This window comes from Theobroma cacao, chromosome 9 (genome assembly GCF_053813885.1).
Source record: "Theobroma cacao isolate CCN51 chromosome 9, ASM5381388v1, whole genome shotgun sequence".
Classification (NCBI taxonomy): Eukaryota; Viridiplantae; Streptophyta; class Magnoliopsida; order Malvales; family Malvaceae; genus Theobroma; species Theobroma cacao.
Window position 1 is genome coordinate 5134321 of NC_142647.1, and position 16678 is coordinate 5150998.

The following is a 16678-nucleotide window of genomic DNA, read 5'->3' on the forward strand; positions in this document are numbered from 1 at the left end:
CATGCAAATTGCAAAGCCATCAGGGCAAAGCAGTGGCAGCATTAACTTGATATCTAAAAGACATAGAGTTGGCAGACAGGCAAGCGGCCATATGGGTGTATCTCAAAACCAGATTTTGAGTAGAGAGAGAGGTCCTCGCCACCACCATCTCTACATGGACCTACCACGGTCAATTATACCATAAATCATGCTCTCGGGTTGGCTCTGATTTTATTAAACAAGGCAAACAAAAATTATGCTGCATGCTTATATTAAACGAGATCAATAATTAGCTCTTATAAGAACTGCCTAACCACGCGGTCCATGCCTCTTAGCCATCTGTCCTGCTACTTAAGAGTGGATAAAAATGATTAATTAGTGGCATCTTATATAATATTAACAGTACACTCAGAAAGTATTTCAATTACCTAAAAAATTTATTCTGTGACAAATTGGTTCAAAGATTGTTACATTTTGAATAGGCCTAAAGTACGATATTTTTACTTGACATTGTTGAATTTGTATTGAAAAATTGTATCATTCTTTGATTTAAGATTAGAGAAAACAGAAAAATTAAAGAGAGGAGAGAGAGAAGGGTGGGTTGGTTTTGGCACCATGAATTGCAGCATGTAGGGCACAAAAGTGAAAAAAGAAAGCTGTTTGAATGACTTGTGTCACTTTAGGAAAAGATTATAAATGAATAAACTGTCGGAATTTCAAATCATAATTGCTTCAAATACTTGCTTAACGAGGTCAAACTTAATTATTTCACTTCAGTCATCAATTCTGTTCTCTTTTTTTATGGTTGGTGGTAGTCAAAGACCCCTTTCCCTTTGGGCCTTGTTTTGTCGGCTAGCTCAGCAGAGACCCAAGTTTTCAATCCCTGTTTCAGTATGAGAAGCCCAGGATCTAAGTTTGGATTATCTCCGGCCCAATCTGCAACACACGGTAGCACGTGCAAAAGTTTTACACAACCAGCAGAACTTTCTGGGTCAAAGGAAAAACGCCGAGCTCCTTCTAATTCTTCGGCTGTTTCTTGAAGCAGAAAACAAAATTAAGTATAGAGATCTTGAGCTGCTTTTTTCTTATTTCACAAGTTTTCTTTTGGGATTGCAATGTCTTCACCTGCTGAGTAAGACCCATTCATCTTCCTTGGATTTTTTTGTTTCTTTTGTTCCTTATTCTGGATTTTGTAGTTTTTAAATTGTGTTTTCTGCCCGTTCCACTGAATCTTGTTAATTGTTGTCTTGGCTTTATGGTTTTTTTATTTTTGGGTAATTCTGTATAGTTTTTGTATAGTTGAACTTATATGTTGTGGTTAGAAACTTAGAATTTAGAGCCATAAGATGAGTGTTACGTATCCAACACAAAACTTGCTTGAGGATGCAACGAAATCTCAAATTTCAGTTTTTCCTTATTCCACACAGTTAAAAGGGAATTTTCCTTTTGGTCCTAAAAGATGGGTCCTAAAAGATGGGTACAAGATTGTGCTTTGGAAAAACATTGGAAACTTTCATTATGTTGTGGTATTATTTGTCTGTTTCATAAAAATGCTATGTCTGATCTTGGCAAAATGAAGTTGGCAGAGGGACAAAGCCCTCCTATGTGAATTCCAATTGTGTTTCACGATAGCTTGTCGTGCCGCTAATTGTGACTCTTAGAATAACAATCCATTTACAAAGAAAATAAAAACTAGCTTATTGATATAAGATAGTCTGCTATGGTGTTGGATCTCTTAATGCACAATCACATGATAAAGCAGTATTGTTCTGTCGTGTTAAAGTTTTTAGAGTGCTCCACCATTAAAGACCTTTTCAAACTGATGGCCACGGTTTTGTTGTATTCAATTGCCATACCTTTTGCAGCTTCATAGTAGCAGCCACATAAGTTAGTGAGCATTAGTACTTCCAATTATAGCAGAATTATAGTTTAGGCTACCGGTTTTCTCACTTGTGTGGCAATACTGCCTGTGATGAGTTGTTATGGTCTGGTTATTTCAAATGTACTGTTTTATTGTTATTATTATTATTATTATTTAATTATCTATTTCTTTCTTTACTTTTTTTTTTCTTTTGACTAGTTGGCTCTCTTTGATTCAGATTTTATAACTCTCTTCCACCTATATGCAAAGCTTATGGGACTGCATGCTTATTGGCCACTGCAGCCTTTGAGTTAAAACTATATAACATTATGCACATTGCGTTGATATATGAATATGTATTCAAGCATTTTCAGGTAAGAAATTTATATAAGCTTGATTGTGAAGAACAGATTTGTAGTTTCTAGATTCCAATAGTTTGCAAAAAGTGTTTGATTACATGTTTTCTCTGATGGAAGATGATTTTACTCAATCTGGATTATGAAATGTTGTTCAGCTGTTTATCGCATGTATTCTCCGGCCTATAGGTGATCGCATTTTTATTATTATCCTAGGAAAAAAAGAAGAAAAATAAAAGGTTCTTATATTAAATGGATTATAAATAGTTGTTTACAAATTTAAATTGATTTTATTGTTTCTATTCCAGACTTCTATATATGAAATAGCATTTTTGTATTGACCAGGATAAAAAGTTGTAACAATGAATGGATATTTAATTTTAAAGTTTGATTGTCTGTATAAATTTTGAAATCTCATTTTATTCATGATTATTTATATAAGTTAGTTACTCAAGAGAGTTCTGTTATAGCTTCACATATGTCTGTAGGTGTGGAGGCTAATTACAAACTTCTTTTTCCTTGGGAAATTCTCTATCAATTTTGGAATACGCCTTTTAATGATGTAAGTATCACTTTCTGAAAACTTACAATCATTTCCATAATCATTCTAGTGTGAGAAGGGTATGGTCCTTTGGTAACTGCAACATTGACACTTCAGGGCTTCAAGCACTAATCCTTTTTTCGCAACCTTTTATGATTGTGCAGAGCAAGATATGGAGTTCAACTAGAGAAGGGACCATTTGAGAGGCGGACAGCTGATTTCTTGTGGATGATGATATTTGGTGCATTGTCATTATTGGTGAGTTAGACCATGTTCCTTCTTATTCAACTTTGTAATTTGGTGGCTTAAATTGATTGTTTCTAGTGGAGATGAGGGCAAACCATCATATGGTAGGGAAGGCGTGAGTTGCTCTAAGAACTAAGAGCAAAATGAAATACCTTCACTGTCCTTGTATCTTTGCTAAAAATCACTTTTTAAAGCATGTGGTGCAAATGGTGTCTGGTTTAGCTAATGATCACCTCTCTATGTAAATACTGATGTACAAAATATGCTACACTACTGAATGTGTATGCTAAAATAAATTCTTTTTTCATTTACTTTTGCTCCCTTCCATTATCTTCTGTTGTGGTTTTTAGGTTTTGTCAGCAATCCCAATATTCCAGTCTGGTTTCTTAGGGGTATCTCTCGTTTTTATGCTTCTTTATGTCTGGAGTAGAGAATTTCCAAATGCCCAAATCAACATATATGGCCTTGTGAGACTTAAGGTAAGCTTAATTGTAACTTTGGCACATTTTAATTGGGATTCTATATATCTGCAAGCTTTCTGGGTCTGAGACTTTAAGTTCCTATGCATACTATGTCCATATTCATTGCTTCAGGCATTCTATCTACCATGGGCAATGCTGGCTTTGGATGCTATTTTTGGTTCATCTCCCATCCCAGATCTGCTAGGAATCATAGCTGGACATCTATATTACTTCTTGACAGTGTTGCATCCTCTTGCAACTGGAAAGGTCATCCTGAAGACTCCTATGTGGGTGTATCCTTGCATTGTTTGGTTACTTGATGTGAAGAGCATGTTTAGCAGTTTAACGGTTTCTTTTTTTTTTTTTTTCCCTGTTTCCAGAAACGCAACATGATTTATCAACTCCTTATATGTCATTTTTCAGTTATTCTGCTATTGATAGATTATAGATATATCTCATAAGAACATCAATTTCTTTTGTATTTACCTTTGCTTTTTGATGTTATGTTGGTGGTATTTTCTTTGACTACTACTGCTACATAGACACAAACTGGTTGCAAGGTGGAGAATAGGAGCTCCAACCCAGCCAAGTAGTCGTGCACAGCCTGATAGATCCACAGGTGTGTCTTTCAGTGGAAGATCATATCGACTTAGTGGATGATTGCTATACTCTCTGATATCTCCTCAGCTAGACCAAGAAGATTTACCTGTTATCATCTCAAGTCTCCACTATGGACAACCTCGCCATTGTTTTTCTCTCTTTTAGCGCTGACACAGAAGCAAAGTGTTTAACGACAGCTTATAACAAGGGATTTTCCTAGGGGTCCTGCCTATCCAAGTTGTGATTCCTTTTTCTTTTATCATTTGATTCACTTTCCATTATTAATGTATTTCCTTAAGGGAATTGACTTTGTGAAGAGAATGTGCAGAGAAGAAATTTCTGAAACAGACCATTGGTATAATATAAGTAGATGGTTAATATCTGAACTAGAGTTTTACTTGGACTGAAATTGATGTCATTGCATATTGTATTATAATGACAAAATTAAGTTAATTGTAAAACTAAACATCAGTTCAGATATAATTGTTTCAAATAAAAATATAATCATGTACCTTGGTGGTCACACAAGTAAAAATTTTAATGGTTATTGAAAAGCGAGAATGAAGTATAGGAAATAATAACAGAGAATAGAAGAGAGAGTATAAACATTACAAATTCACAATGTACAAAGTGCAATTCAATAGACGCAAAAATAGAAGAAAATAATGGGGGCAATCAGACACGTGAAAAGAGAGACAGAAAAAAGGAAAAAATAAAAGAAAGAACGAAAGGGCTGGGAGGGAGGGGTCATGGCCATGGGTGCTAAAATAAAGGCGGACGTGACTGGCAGTAATGAAAAGGAGCAAAACGGACGGCCGAGAAATCATCAAGTCAGCTTTTTCAAAGCCTTCCCCACCTTATTCCTCGCTTCCTTAAATATCGTCCCTCCCCTGAAACCTTCACTCCCCCTTTACCAAACTCCCCCACCCCCCCATAGCTCCCAACACAACATTTCTTAGTAGTAAAGGAAACCAACTTATAACAAGAAAGAAAAATACTATAACCCAGAACAATGTCGTGGCAAACTTACGTAGATGAGCACTTGATGTGTGACATCGATGGCCAAGGCCAGCACCTGACTGCCGCTGCTATCATTGGCCATGATGGTAGTGTCTGGGCTCAGAGCTCTACCTTCCCTCAGGTAGTAATTCACTACTATTGTTTTGCTAATTCCTTTATATATATATATATATATATATATATTTGATCTGATCTGATTCACTTGATACTGTTGCATTGATCCGATCGCCAATCGGTTACAAGATTGGTGTCTGATTTAATTCCTTTGTTGTTTTGTACGCAGTTCAAGCCTAATGAGATCACTGACATCATGAAAGATTTTGATGAACCAGGCCACCTTGCCCCTACAGGCTTACACCTTGGTGGCACAAAATATATGGTCATCCAGGGTGAGCCTGGGGCTGTCATTCGTGGCAAAAAGGTGATGCTTTTAATATACACAAATTAAAATTTACCAACGAAAGTATTACTGATCTTACGACTCAAAATATATAGTAGTATATGTGATCAAACCACTTGCGCACAGCCTAACCAAGTGTGTATTTAATACGAAAACTGTATGTACTGTTGACATGGCAGGGATCAGGAGGGATCACTGTTAAGAAGACTGGACAAGCTCTTGTCTTTGGCCTCTATGAAGAACCAGTGACTCCTGGACAATGCAACATGGTTGTTGAGAGGTTGGGTGATTATCTTGCTGATCAGGGCCTCTAGACCTAGCTTCCAAATACTAAATGCCATTTTCTTTTTGAAGTTTTGAGTTCTAAGTTTGCATCTACTTCCATTGAAAACTATGGTTGTTAAGATGGCTTGGTGTTTGGCATTTGGTTCATCGACTTGCTTCCTTCACCTTTTATGATATCTGCATTTTCTTTGTTTCTTTGGTTCTCTTTGTAATCCCCATCAGTGGTTGCGGTTTCTATTTTTTGTTGGGCACAATTTGATGCCATTGTTGTTTTTTTTTTCTTTGATTTTTTTCCATGTTTTGGTTTGAATACAGCGTGCCAATTTGGTGTTTTTGTGAATGAGAATATTGAGAGAATCAAATTTGAAGTTCCTGATCGTCACTTGTTTTCCTCACTGCAATCTTTATCCTGTGATTTTGTTATTTCCACGTCCTGATCATATCCTGATTTTTACTCCCTTCAGAAGATTATGTGAAGGCCACCACACCTTCAACTGACCAATATATCTAGGGAGAACTGGGAAAATTATTTCCAAAACGTATTAGGAAAAGAAACCTGGAAGAAGTATAGAGGCCCTTGTTCTTATCAGATACCAAAAAATCGCAATCTCCTTCCAGCTGCCTGCATGGGCTGATGTCTCATATCCCTCTCTTTGGCCCAGATGCCTTGTACAAATCTGTGTTTGGACCCAATTTAACTTTTAGAAATTTAAATTTGCAAAAAATATTTGGGATCCGGTGGGGGAATAAAGTGACTTGTAGAAACACGAGTGGACCCGGAAGCATTCGAATTGCAAAATGAGGCCCATGCATTGGGTGAGAAATACGGATATCCCGTCAACAATGATCTATCCTTGGGACAGTGATGGGTGAGGAAATCCGAGCTAATTCTAGGTGAGATGGGGAAAAAAACGTAGTCCCAAACAAGAAAGTTGAGAGTGATTTGCTTCGAGGAAAGTGTGAGCGATTGATTCTCAATGTTTTGCTTTTTCTCAAACGGCTAGCTTTTGTCGGTGTAAATTTTGATACAAATCTGCATCCGTAGCTCACATATCAAATACACACGTCATCTTCATATGTTAGTCTCGACTTTAATGGGGAACAATTTCAGCTCAAATAAGCTTGATTTCCTCCTTTCCTTTTTCCTCTTTCTCTTTTGTCTTAATCATTTGCCTTAGGATAAGATGCTTAGCTGTTTCCTTCGCCAGACTATTACCATTTGCTTGTCAGTAGAATAAATAATTCTTATAAAGAAAGTAGGACTAGCAAATAATGCAAAAAATAAATTAAGCTAAAGGTTTTACCTTTTTTCTTCACCTTTTATTGTAAAGAGGAAAGGCTCCTCTCGTCACTTACTCGGAGGAAATAAGACTAAAATTCTTATACAAAATATTTGATTAGGAGAGTGGAATAGATATTTTTAAATTTTAATAATTGAGTTATGAGATGACCGTTTAAAGAGAAGTTCAAATAATTATTATCAATCTCTCTCAGTAATAATTATTGTACACAAATTAACATGAACTAAAAAAAAATTTAGACAAAAATATCTTTAATTATTTTGAAAAAAATTTATTTTATATATAATAAAACTTAATCCTAACATATAAAAGCATTTCATTTTTTTCTTTTTTTTTTTTTCTCTCTTCCTTATGCCATCAAAAGATGACAGCAGTGGTTGATGGACGCTTCTAACATTCACATTTAGTAACGGCAAGCGTGGATTTGGTGCTCCATTGGCGGCCATATCTGCTGTGTAAAGCGTTGATCTAACGTTTCATTTTATTGCATTTTGGGGCAATATAAAAGCAAAAGAAAAGAAAAAAATGAAAAATGAAAATAGAAAAAGTTTAAATTAAAGTTTTACTTATAAATTATTAATAATTTTAAAAAACTTATCAAAAATAATAATATTTCAAATTGCAAATCATAAATGATATTGTTGTCTTTTATCACTTATTATTTTTTCATTTTAAAGTTATTTTGTCAATCGAATATTTGACTAATGTCAAAATGATAATTTTAGAATCAGATTATGTAATTAATATTAAGATCTTATTATATTCTCATAAAATAGTTATCCCATTTTACTAACTAAATAAATTTAGAATATTTGTTTTAAAGGAATAAGTATAGAATATATAAATTATATTATATTTTACAAAAAAATAAAGATATATAATTCCACCCAATTTCGATTGTAACCTTCCGTTTTGGTGTGTGTGTGTTTTTTTTTTAATTTATGCGAATAACCCAGAAGAAGAAAAGGAAAGGAAAGGGGGAAATTGGGTCTTAAGTTAGGAAAAAGGAAATTGTGGCCCAAAGAGAGAAAGGAAAAAACTAGCAGTGTACCAGATCTCGTTGTTTCGACGCTATATCTCCGTGTCTCTCCCTTAGCTCAGCCTTGCCCTTTCAGTCAAACTCATTCTTTTGTGTTCTTTAAAAAGGGAAAAAAAAAGAAGCAGAGAGGCTTCAACAAAGGAAAAAAAAAATCCCAACTCAACAAAGAAAGAAACCAAAGAGGAATCCAGAGAAGAAGAAGAAGAAGAAGATGTCGTGGCAAACGTATGTAGATGACCACTTGATGTGCGAAATCGAAGGCAACCATCTCTCTGCCGCCGCCATCATCGGCCAAGAAGGCAGCGTTTGGGCCCAGAGTTCCAATTTCCCTCAGGTTTTCCTCCCCTTTCTCTTCCTCCTTGTTTTTTCGCTTCGATTTTTCATTAACCTTTGCCTTCTTTGTTTAGGTTTCCAAAAAAAAAAAAAAGAGAGGTTGATGCTTGAGTAAGGGGATCTGATTTCTATGATTGAATTCTCTGTCCATGATTTTTGTTTTTTGAAAAGACTGTGCTTGATTTATTAGCTGATCTAAAAGGAATGATATTTGTTCTTTTTTTAAAAAATTAAATTTGGTGTTTTTTTTTCTTTTCTTCCTCGAAGTTCAAGTTGGGATTTTTTTGCTATGATTTATTTGTTTATGTTGCATGAGTTATTGACAGATTTTTCCTTTCGTGCACGGAAATCTGTTTGATTTCTGGGTTTCTTTCTGTTTCATATGTTTCATCGTTTTAGAGGCATTAAGCATCATTTTAATCAAATGAACTGAAGTTTTTCCAATGGATCGGAAATGTTGTGACTAAGGATGGGGCTGTAGTTCTTTATTCAGCTTTTAAATAACCCAATTTAGTAAAAATGATCTCTGCAGATTACTACAATTTTAGCAATGATTATGCGACTATTTAAAGAGTGAAGTGCTTCGAACGCACTAATGTTGTTTATTTCGACTTTAAAGCTAGTTTTTCTTCAAAAAGAAAAAGGTTTTTCACTTTTTCCTGATCAACCCTTTGCTTATTGCTTCTCGTTTTATGTTTATTTCAGTTCAAGCCAGAAGAAATTAATGGCATCATGAATGACTTTGCTGAACCTGGATCACTTGCTCCAACTGGATTGTACCTTGGTGGCACAAAATACATGGTGATCCAAGGTGAACCAGGAGCTGTTATTCGAGGGAAGAAGGTGATCTTCTCCATCTGCTCTTGGTTTTACTTAGTAGTTTATAATATTGAAAAATTTCATGTGCCCAAGCATTCTTTTGCAGTTTGTTCAATGGAAATAGATTTGTCAATTGTACATTTTGTTCCGAGTGTAATTTCTAGCTAATCTTTTTGATAAGATAAAAATAAAAAAAATTCATATACCACAGCATTTGTTTTATCGGTGAAAACCCAAAACTTCATTTTTAGACCTATGCAGCATTTAAGGACATAGTGAAGTGATAATGATGCTGATTGGCCACTCAAAATTAGGTGCATTGATGTTGTTCTCTCATATTTATTTGGTATGCACTCGGCTTTTGCTCTTACATTTTTCTATGAAGCTGTTATCTTGTGCCTCCAAACACTGAGGAAGTGTATTTCTCCTGACAGAGACACCCTGAGGAAAGAAGGGGGAGCAAGGATGAATATAGACCCTTTACTGCCACATTCTCTTACGTTTGGTTTTGTGTTTATTTTCTGAGCCTTTGTCATTTTAATTTCAGGGTCCTGGAGGTGTTACTGTTAAAAAGACCAATCAGGCGTTGATCATTGGAATCTATGATGAGCCAATGACTCCTGGCCAGTGCAACATGATTGTCGAAAGGCTTGGTGATTATCTCGTTGATCAGGGTCTTTGATCTCTTTGGTGTGCCCTATTTGTTGCAATTCTTCTTGGCTTCTATACAAACGTGCGTCTGCCACCTCCTGTGGTAATGGTTGGGTGCAGTTAAATAATAGTATTACTAGTATTAAAGTCATGGGGAACCTTTTCAAGAAACAAAAGGCTTGGTGTTTGTAACAGTGATGCATATGATCTCTTACTTTGTTTCTGTACTTGTTTGATGGATGGTATTATCGAGATTGTCGAGTGAGGTATTTTGTTGCAATGGATTTTCTAGTGGATTTGGTAAATTTATTGGCCAAGTTTTTCCATTGATCTCATGTAGCCTGCTAAAAGCATTAAGACCTAGACGTAATAAACCCCAGCTGGAGGCCCCCAACACGATAAATGGAGACCTTCTCGCGATCATCTGACATACGTATGTTGATCTTGGTTCGGCTGGTAAAAGAAAGGTTTAGGGTGTGAACTTTCATTGTTCCTCAACACGATAAATCAAACTCCCACTGTTCCGAAAGTGCAAGCTTAACGACACAAGCCGTTGCTTCAGCTGTCTGGTGTTTGAACTTTCATTGTTACCATACCACCCTTGCTGCAATTAATAACTAGCTTGGGTTGTGAAGATGGAAAAGGCTTTCTGATGGCGATGCACGTGGTGCTTGCCAAGGTGGCGGTGGACGTGAATAGAGAAGAATTTGCTAATATAATTGAGGAATACTCAATCCCCTCAAATTGCCATACGGCAGCAAGAATGAGACAAGCAACTAAAATGGTGCGGACAGGATTGTAGTTGGGAGACTTAATTATTTACCAGACAGTATTTGCGAATCTTCGAGCACCTTCAAATTTCCAGGGAATGAGAATGTACGTTTGCGCGGATGGGTATTGTATTGAACACGGGGATAAAGATGCCCTTTGGCAATTGACAGTTGGATGGTATCGTCAATCACGTTGATCTTATACTATAGTATCAACATTCAAGATCAGCGTCTCATTCAAACATTGAACCTTTTTTTGCTGGGGCGATGTAATAGGTGTTATCACGCTGGTGGAAAGGGAAGAATGTAACGTGGGTTGAATCCTTCCTAGAATTGGGCCTCTTTCCAACTGGAAATCTTCACTTTAACGGTCTTCAAAGCATGGAATAACTATTTTTCAAAAAATAAAAAAGTTATTATCTAATTTGATTTAAAAAATAAAATAAGATACAAATTGTCATTATAATTTATTCTAACATTTAATTACCAAAAATAATTAAAAAAATAAATGATAAATAACAAAAACAATTTTTATTATAATATATGATTGTTTTTAAAATATTAATAATTAAACTTTTGAATATTATTTTTTATAATTTATTATTAAAATTTTAATTTAATTTTAAAATATAAATTTTTAATTTTTCGTTTTAGTATTTTCTTTTTGTCTTTTCCTCTTTCCCACTAATCAACCGTTGGAGATGTGAATGATGGGAGATCCCAATAAACACCAACTCTTCCCGTCGCCGAATGCCACCGCCCTCCGTTGAGAGACCTTAGAGAGAAAGATAGTAGATGGATAGGGAGAAAGTAATTATGAAATGAAAAATATCTATGTCATATATGATGATAATTTTTTAATCAATTTAAAAGTAATTTAATTTATTTTTTTTTTTTTACCTATTCCTCCATGCTTGGAATAGCTATCACGGAGATCTCCTTGATAATAACTATTCAAGTTTCTTTAAAAATGACCCTTCTTCGAAATAACTATTCTTGTGAAACAAAGTTAATAGAAGGGGCTTCACAATACTGGGAATGGCTATTCCATTCCCGAACCAAACACGCTATCAAGGTAGTGGTGTTAAGGGTAAAAAAAAATTGGGACAAGAACCTCAGCCTTTTAACTTTAACTAGCATGAAAATTGCAACTAACACAGGATACTGCAATCTCACCACATTTAACACAAGCAGCGATGGACAGCATATACATTCTCATTATACGGCATCTTGTCAGCACTCAGCACTATCAATACCACATAAAAACTAGAGGCAGCAGCAAGTTCTTTCCCACCTCAAATTTCTTGAATCAATCTCCCTCATCTCGTTTGAGGCACCTCCATATCCATATCAGACTCCTCAACTCTATTCAAAACGATGCAACTGCCACGTTGCCCAGGTTCAAAACAAATGAGATTAAAGTCATTAGACAGAAAGTAGCAATCCATGCGCACACTTCAGCCCGCGTGGAGGAAGACGTATTAGCCATGGCAGTCGTGTTACTTGCTGCAGTTTTGTTGATCCTGCATGAATATTACAAGAACAACTTTAGTACATTGGATGGCGGGTGTCCAAAAGATGGGATCAAATCAAGGGAAGCAGGTATAAAGTGATGATATATAACAAAGAAAGAGGACAGCAAAATGAAGGATGACAATGAAAAGGAGCTTTGGCAGGTGAGATATTTCAGAATCTGAGCTTACCCTCTAGTGGTCAGATAGATGCAATTATCATAGCCTGCACAGATAATTCAAAATTAGTTGCTTGGTGAGCAAAATCATTTCAGAATGGAATTCTGAAATGACACCATCACACTGTAAAAAAATATATCAACCAATAGATACAGGTAGATTCTAGACTTCAAAAATCATGCCAAAACTAAGAGGCTAAAAGATAGCTTAATTAAAAGGTAAACGCACAAATTATAGTAGCACCTGAGTTTAGGCATGTTGGAGCAAGTTTGTTTTATGTTACGTCAAAAATAGTTTAAGGTTCACTTAAGCTAATATTAACACCACTAAGCAGCTTAGTTGGCATGTAATATCAATTGGTATAATCGGGAATGTAATCAGATTCTGAGTAAAAAATAGACTTACTAGGATCCTTGTCAACTTTGACCCCATTTCCTCCAAAACTGCATGCAACATCACTAGCCCCATTTTGCTGGTAGTAACTGTTGAATGCAAAAGAGGCATGAGAGACTAGGTTATCTGGCTCAAAACATGGCTGGCTAGGCTGAATGGCAGAGCAATCCACATTTCCAGAACCACAAGCCCAATCTAGGGCATTCTGCAAATCTGATTCAGAAGCCTTGCTAGAAGCAATGCACCAGGTTGTTCCATTTGATTTGGTACCATTCCCACTATTTGTCATATCAACAGCACCTTTTCCAGTAAAGTCCAGATTATAGACACTTGTCTGGTCTGGATAAAACAAGCCCCAGTTTCTCTCTGATTCCATTCCAGGCTTCCTGTTCTCATTAAACAATGAGAAAATATACACATCCAGCTCTTCACCAGGCTTGGCTGGAGTACCAGAGTCATTGATAACATGACGAATTAGATTGGTGTTATAAGTCTGGGCATTGTCAGGAGTTGCAGCCTTCTCTTTGGATGAACCTTTGGATGGCCAACCAGTTTCAGTGACCATAATCCTTATTGTTCTGAAATTTAGAGCCATCAGGGCAAAATAAAGAGCATCAATCTGGGCATCAAACATGTTTGTGTAAAGTAGACCAGTGTTTGGATCTATGACTTCAGAGGATGACTCAAACAGAGCATAATCCAAAGAGACATTGTTTGGAGAATCCCTATAAGCATAATAAGGATATAAATCAATCATAAAAGGTGACTGGTTTTCGGCCAGGAATTCTAACATAGGTTTCAAAAAATATGCATGGCTGCTGTTAAAAGCCCCAGCAGAAGGTGGGAATGATCGGGACAGAACCCCTAGGGAATGGGTACTTGAAACTTTAATCCTCTTGTGCAGGCCAACCTTTTTCAATGCTGTGAGGATATTTTGCATAGCAGGTACAACCAAGGCAGAGGCATTATCTGGGCTCTCTGTGACTTCAAGACCAACAGTGATGTATGTGATCTTTGTGGCTGGGTAGTATGGAAGGATGCTATTCTTTAGCCAGGAATCTGCATTTGATTGGAACTGGGAGAATGCTAACAAGTCTGAATTTGGAACTCCAACCATAAGTTCAACTCCAGTGTTTGCAAATGCCTTCAGCACTTGGATATTAGAATCGTAAATCCTGAGATACTTAATCTTGTGAAGTTGAACCAGTTGTGCTACTTTATCAGGTGTTGGGAGATCATCAGCGTTCCTTCCATAGCAAACTCCAACTATGCTTCCCCTGCAGAAATCTGACATAGAAATTGGCATCAGATACAGTCCTCAACTAATCATTCAACCCAGTTTAAAAGACAGAGTAAGTGAGCAACCTTATATGAGTAAATAGAGGAAGAGGAGCTAGTGAAATTCTTGTATAACACACAATGATTAACATGCATTTCCCAAGGAAAAAACATTACATTGCATTTCTTTTCCACAGAAAAAGATAACAAGTTTTAGCAAGCAATATGATTACAATGATCACTGCTTCCTACATAATCCCAGCCAAATATGGCAAAAAAGTTTCTACCTATTCCGCATTGCAGGATGAGGGCAAAAAAAGATATAAATATAATATTTATATATATGAAAAATAATTTATTAATACACTTTCAGGTTAATGTCTTTACTGATTATTTTTTCTTCTCACTGCCACCACTACTTCTACCAAACAAACGTTGTCCCACCATTGGTTATATCTCACCACTACAACCCCAATCTTACCGTTTTCAATGGGGGACCGTATTCATTGTCACCGCTGCGCCAACCAAGCCTTATATCTCCTTGGCTGCAGTTGCAATTGGGCACCTTACCGTGGGAACAATAAGGTGAGAAAGTTTGAATCGCACAGCCAAACACCTTACTTGTGGTGCAAATGGCTCTCATGTCATGGCATTGGCGCTAATCTTGCTAATAAAGGGGCCCTTAGAAATGAAGAACTAATAATCAGTCACATGATTCAGCATTCCATCATGGAACGTGGTGAATCTATGATTGACAAAAACTAAAGAAGATCATCAAGGGGTCCAACGACTTCAATATTGCAATCTTGCTGCCCTAGATGTTGAAGCCCTACCTACCAGATAGAATGATCTTAAATGCAAGTGGGTAACTGCAAGGACACTAATGCATCCGGTCGTCTACAAAGATAATATTTCTTGTTGCATTAAGACTGACTAGATAGATAACCCACAGAGCAAGTAATCAAAACAAGGAGACCCACAACAGAGGAAGGGAGTTTATAGGCAAGAACCATTAAGAAAGAGAGTGACTGATGAGAGAAAATAATGCAGCACAAGCGAAGTGCTGAAAAAGCTGAGATTTTTAGTCAGAAGAAGTTGAGAAGAAATTTGGGTACTTAAAATTAAATATTGAAGTTTGAAAAATAAAAAGATCTAAGCAAAAGATTAACAGAGAAATGGCCAATAATAAAGTAAAATATTGCGGGAGAGAAAAGCACAAACTGAAGCACTGTTACAGTAATGCAAAAACACTGAAGAGAAGAGACAGATAGGAGCACATACCTAAAAGTAGAAGCAACAAAGAAACTGCAAAGACAAGCTTGAATCTTGAAGCCATTGTTCAACTCAAAAAAAAAAAAAAGGAAAAAGGAATCCAAAGAATCTTCCTCTCTTCTACTTTACTCTTACTGGGTTTACTCAACTAGGGTCTGTCAAACTTACAACGTTCTTCTTCTAGAGAGTAACGTCACTATTTTCTTTGTCTCTCTCTCTCTCACGCTCTCGCTCTTCCCAAAATGCAAAGCAAAGAAAGCCTTCTCTCGGAGCTCGAGAGTGAGAGAGAGAGAGAGAGGGGAGCACTTAAGCTTGGCTGGCTGAGGTTTGATGTACGGTGTGTTTTGTGTCAGAGTGAGACAGTGTTTCGGACCGGATTTCACAATTAGTTTTATCAATTCCAGTTAAGAGAAGCATGTCGATTCCGGTCCTTTGTCCTTGAGCATGTTTGTTCACTTCTGTTTGCTTCTGTTCCCATTCCCCACGTATTTTCTTTTCACTCGTATGCCCACCAAGCAGGACTCAAAATGGTCCACATCCGCTTCATTGCAGCACAAATCTCCCCTATTATTTCTTCCTACTTTTCTCTCAAAGGTTAAATTTTTGTCTTTTTTTCTTAAATAAATCATTACTGACTTACCTTTGTTGGATCGTATTGCAGTCTTTAATTTACTGCATCGACCATAATAAAAAGTAAATGCGTAAGTAACGGTCCTGAAAAAGTTTTGCCCCAATTTTTTTTACTTACTTTCATTCTCATCTTTTAGTTGTAATAATGTCGTGTTTATCTTTTTTTGCTTTAATTTGTATTAATTAGTTTTATTTGTTTCCTTTTACTTGAAAAAGAAAAAATATATAGGAGGAACATAATACCACGGAGATTTGAAGATCATGAGTTGCAATAAAAAGGGTTGAAACTTAAGTTCCATTTGGTAAAATTGATTTTTTTTTTAAATAGTCTTTATATTTGAAAGTGTAAAAACTCTTACAACTTAGGTCCATTAGTTTTGATATAAAATATTTTTTGAAAAATATTTTTAACACAATGCTTGTTTAGAAGACAACAAATTTATTTTAGATGTAAAACATTTTACAAGTCAATAGAAAAAAATATTAATTGATTATGTAAAATGTCTGACACTCTTGAAAGAGCATAATACATTTTTCGAATAACTAAAAAAACTCTTATACGAAGTCTAACAGTATAGACTTGATGAGTATTAATATTTAATTTTAAAAAAATTTAAACTGAACATATTAATATTTAAATTATTCAATATTATAAAAATTAAAAAATATTTTTAATGAAATCATTTGATACAATTAATATTTTTATTTATAAATTGAATATATTTTACTTATAATTATAACACAAAATATTT

The 16678-nt window shown here is 35.8% G+C and overlaps 5 protein-coding genes across 5 annotated transcripts in view; 3 read left to right on the forward strand and 2 right to left on the reverse strand.

The window, feature by feature from the left end:
• The first annotated feature begins 954 nt into the window (after positions 1-954).
• On the forward strand, positions 955-4430 carry DER1 (DERLIN-1). The gene is made up of 7 exons (XM_007012922.3): positions 955-1111; positions 2079-2214; positions 2685-2758; positions 2902-2995; positions 3334-3462; positions 3577-3737; positions 3987-4430. Exons 1-7 carry the CDS (start codon positions 1095-1097, stop codon positions 4102-4104), a joined length of 729 nt encoding a protein of 242 aa, XP_007012984.3. The 5' UTR covers positions 955-1094; the 3' UTR covers positions 4105-4430.
• A 406-nt stretch (positions 4431-4836) lies between these two features.
• Positions 4837-6131, forward strand: LOC18588487 (profilin-4). Its single transcript, XM_007012923.3, has 3 exons — positions 4837-5185; positions 5348-5485; positions 5644-6131. The coding sequence occupies exons 1-3, from the start codon at positions 5057-5059 to the stop codon at positions 5776-5778; spliced, it is 402 nt and encodes a 133-aa protein (XP_007012985.1). The 5' UTR covers positions 4837-5056; the 3' UTR covers positions 5779-6131.
• A 1939-nt stretch (positions 6132-8070) lies between these two features.
• Positions 8071-10197, forward strand: LOC18588488 (profilin-1). Its single transcript, XM_007012925.3, has 3 exons — positions 8071-8423; positions 9128-9265; positions 9789-10197. Exons 1-3 carry the CDS (start codon positions 8301-8303, stop codon positions 9921-9923), a joined length of 396 nt encoding a protein of 131 aa, XP_007012987.1. The 5' UTR covers positions 8071-8300; the 3' UTR covers positions 9924-10197.
• A 1350-nt stretch (positions 10198-11547) lies between these two features.
• ADS1 (MATE efflux family protein) overlaps positions 11548-16678 on the reverse strand; it is a 66786-nt gene continuing 61655 nt past the window's right edge. Inside the window, exon 2 of the transcript XR_016028401.1 lies at positions 11548-11562. The gene's annotated coding sequence lies outside the window, so the exon portion shown is untranslated. The remainder of the gene's footprint in view (positions 11563-16678) is intronic.
• LOC18588490 (O-Glycosyl hydrolases family 17 protein) lies at positions 11622-15679 on the reverse strand. Its single transcript, XM_007012927.3, has 4 exons — positions 15306-15679; positions 12759-14033; positions 12366-12399; positions 11622-12185 (listed from the first exon to the last, which is right to left on the reverse strand). The coding sequence occupies exons 1-4, from the start codon at positions 15358-15360 to the stop codon at positions 12032-12034; spliced, it is 1518 nt and encodes a 505-aa protein (XP_007012989.3). The 5' UTR covers positions 15361-15679; the 3' UTR covers positions 11622-12031.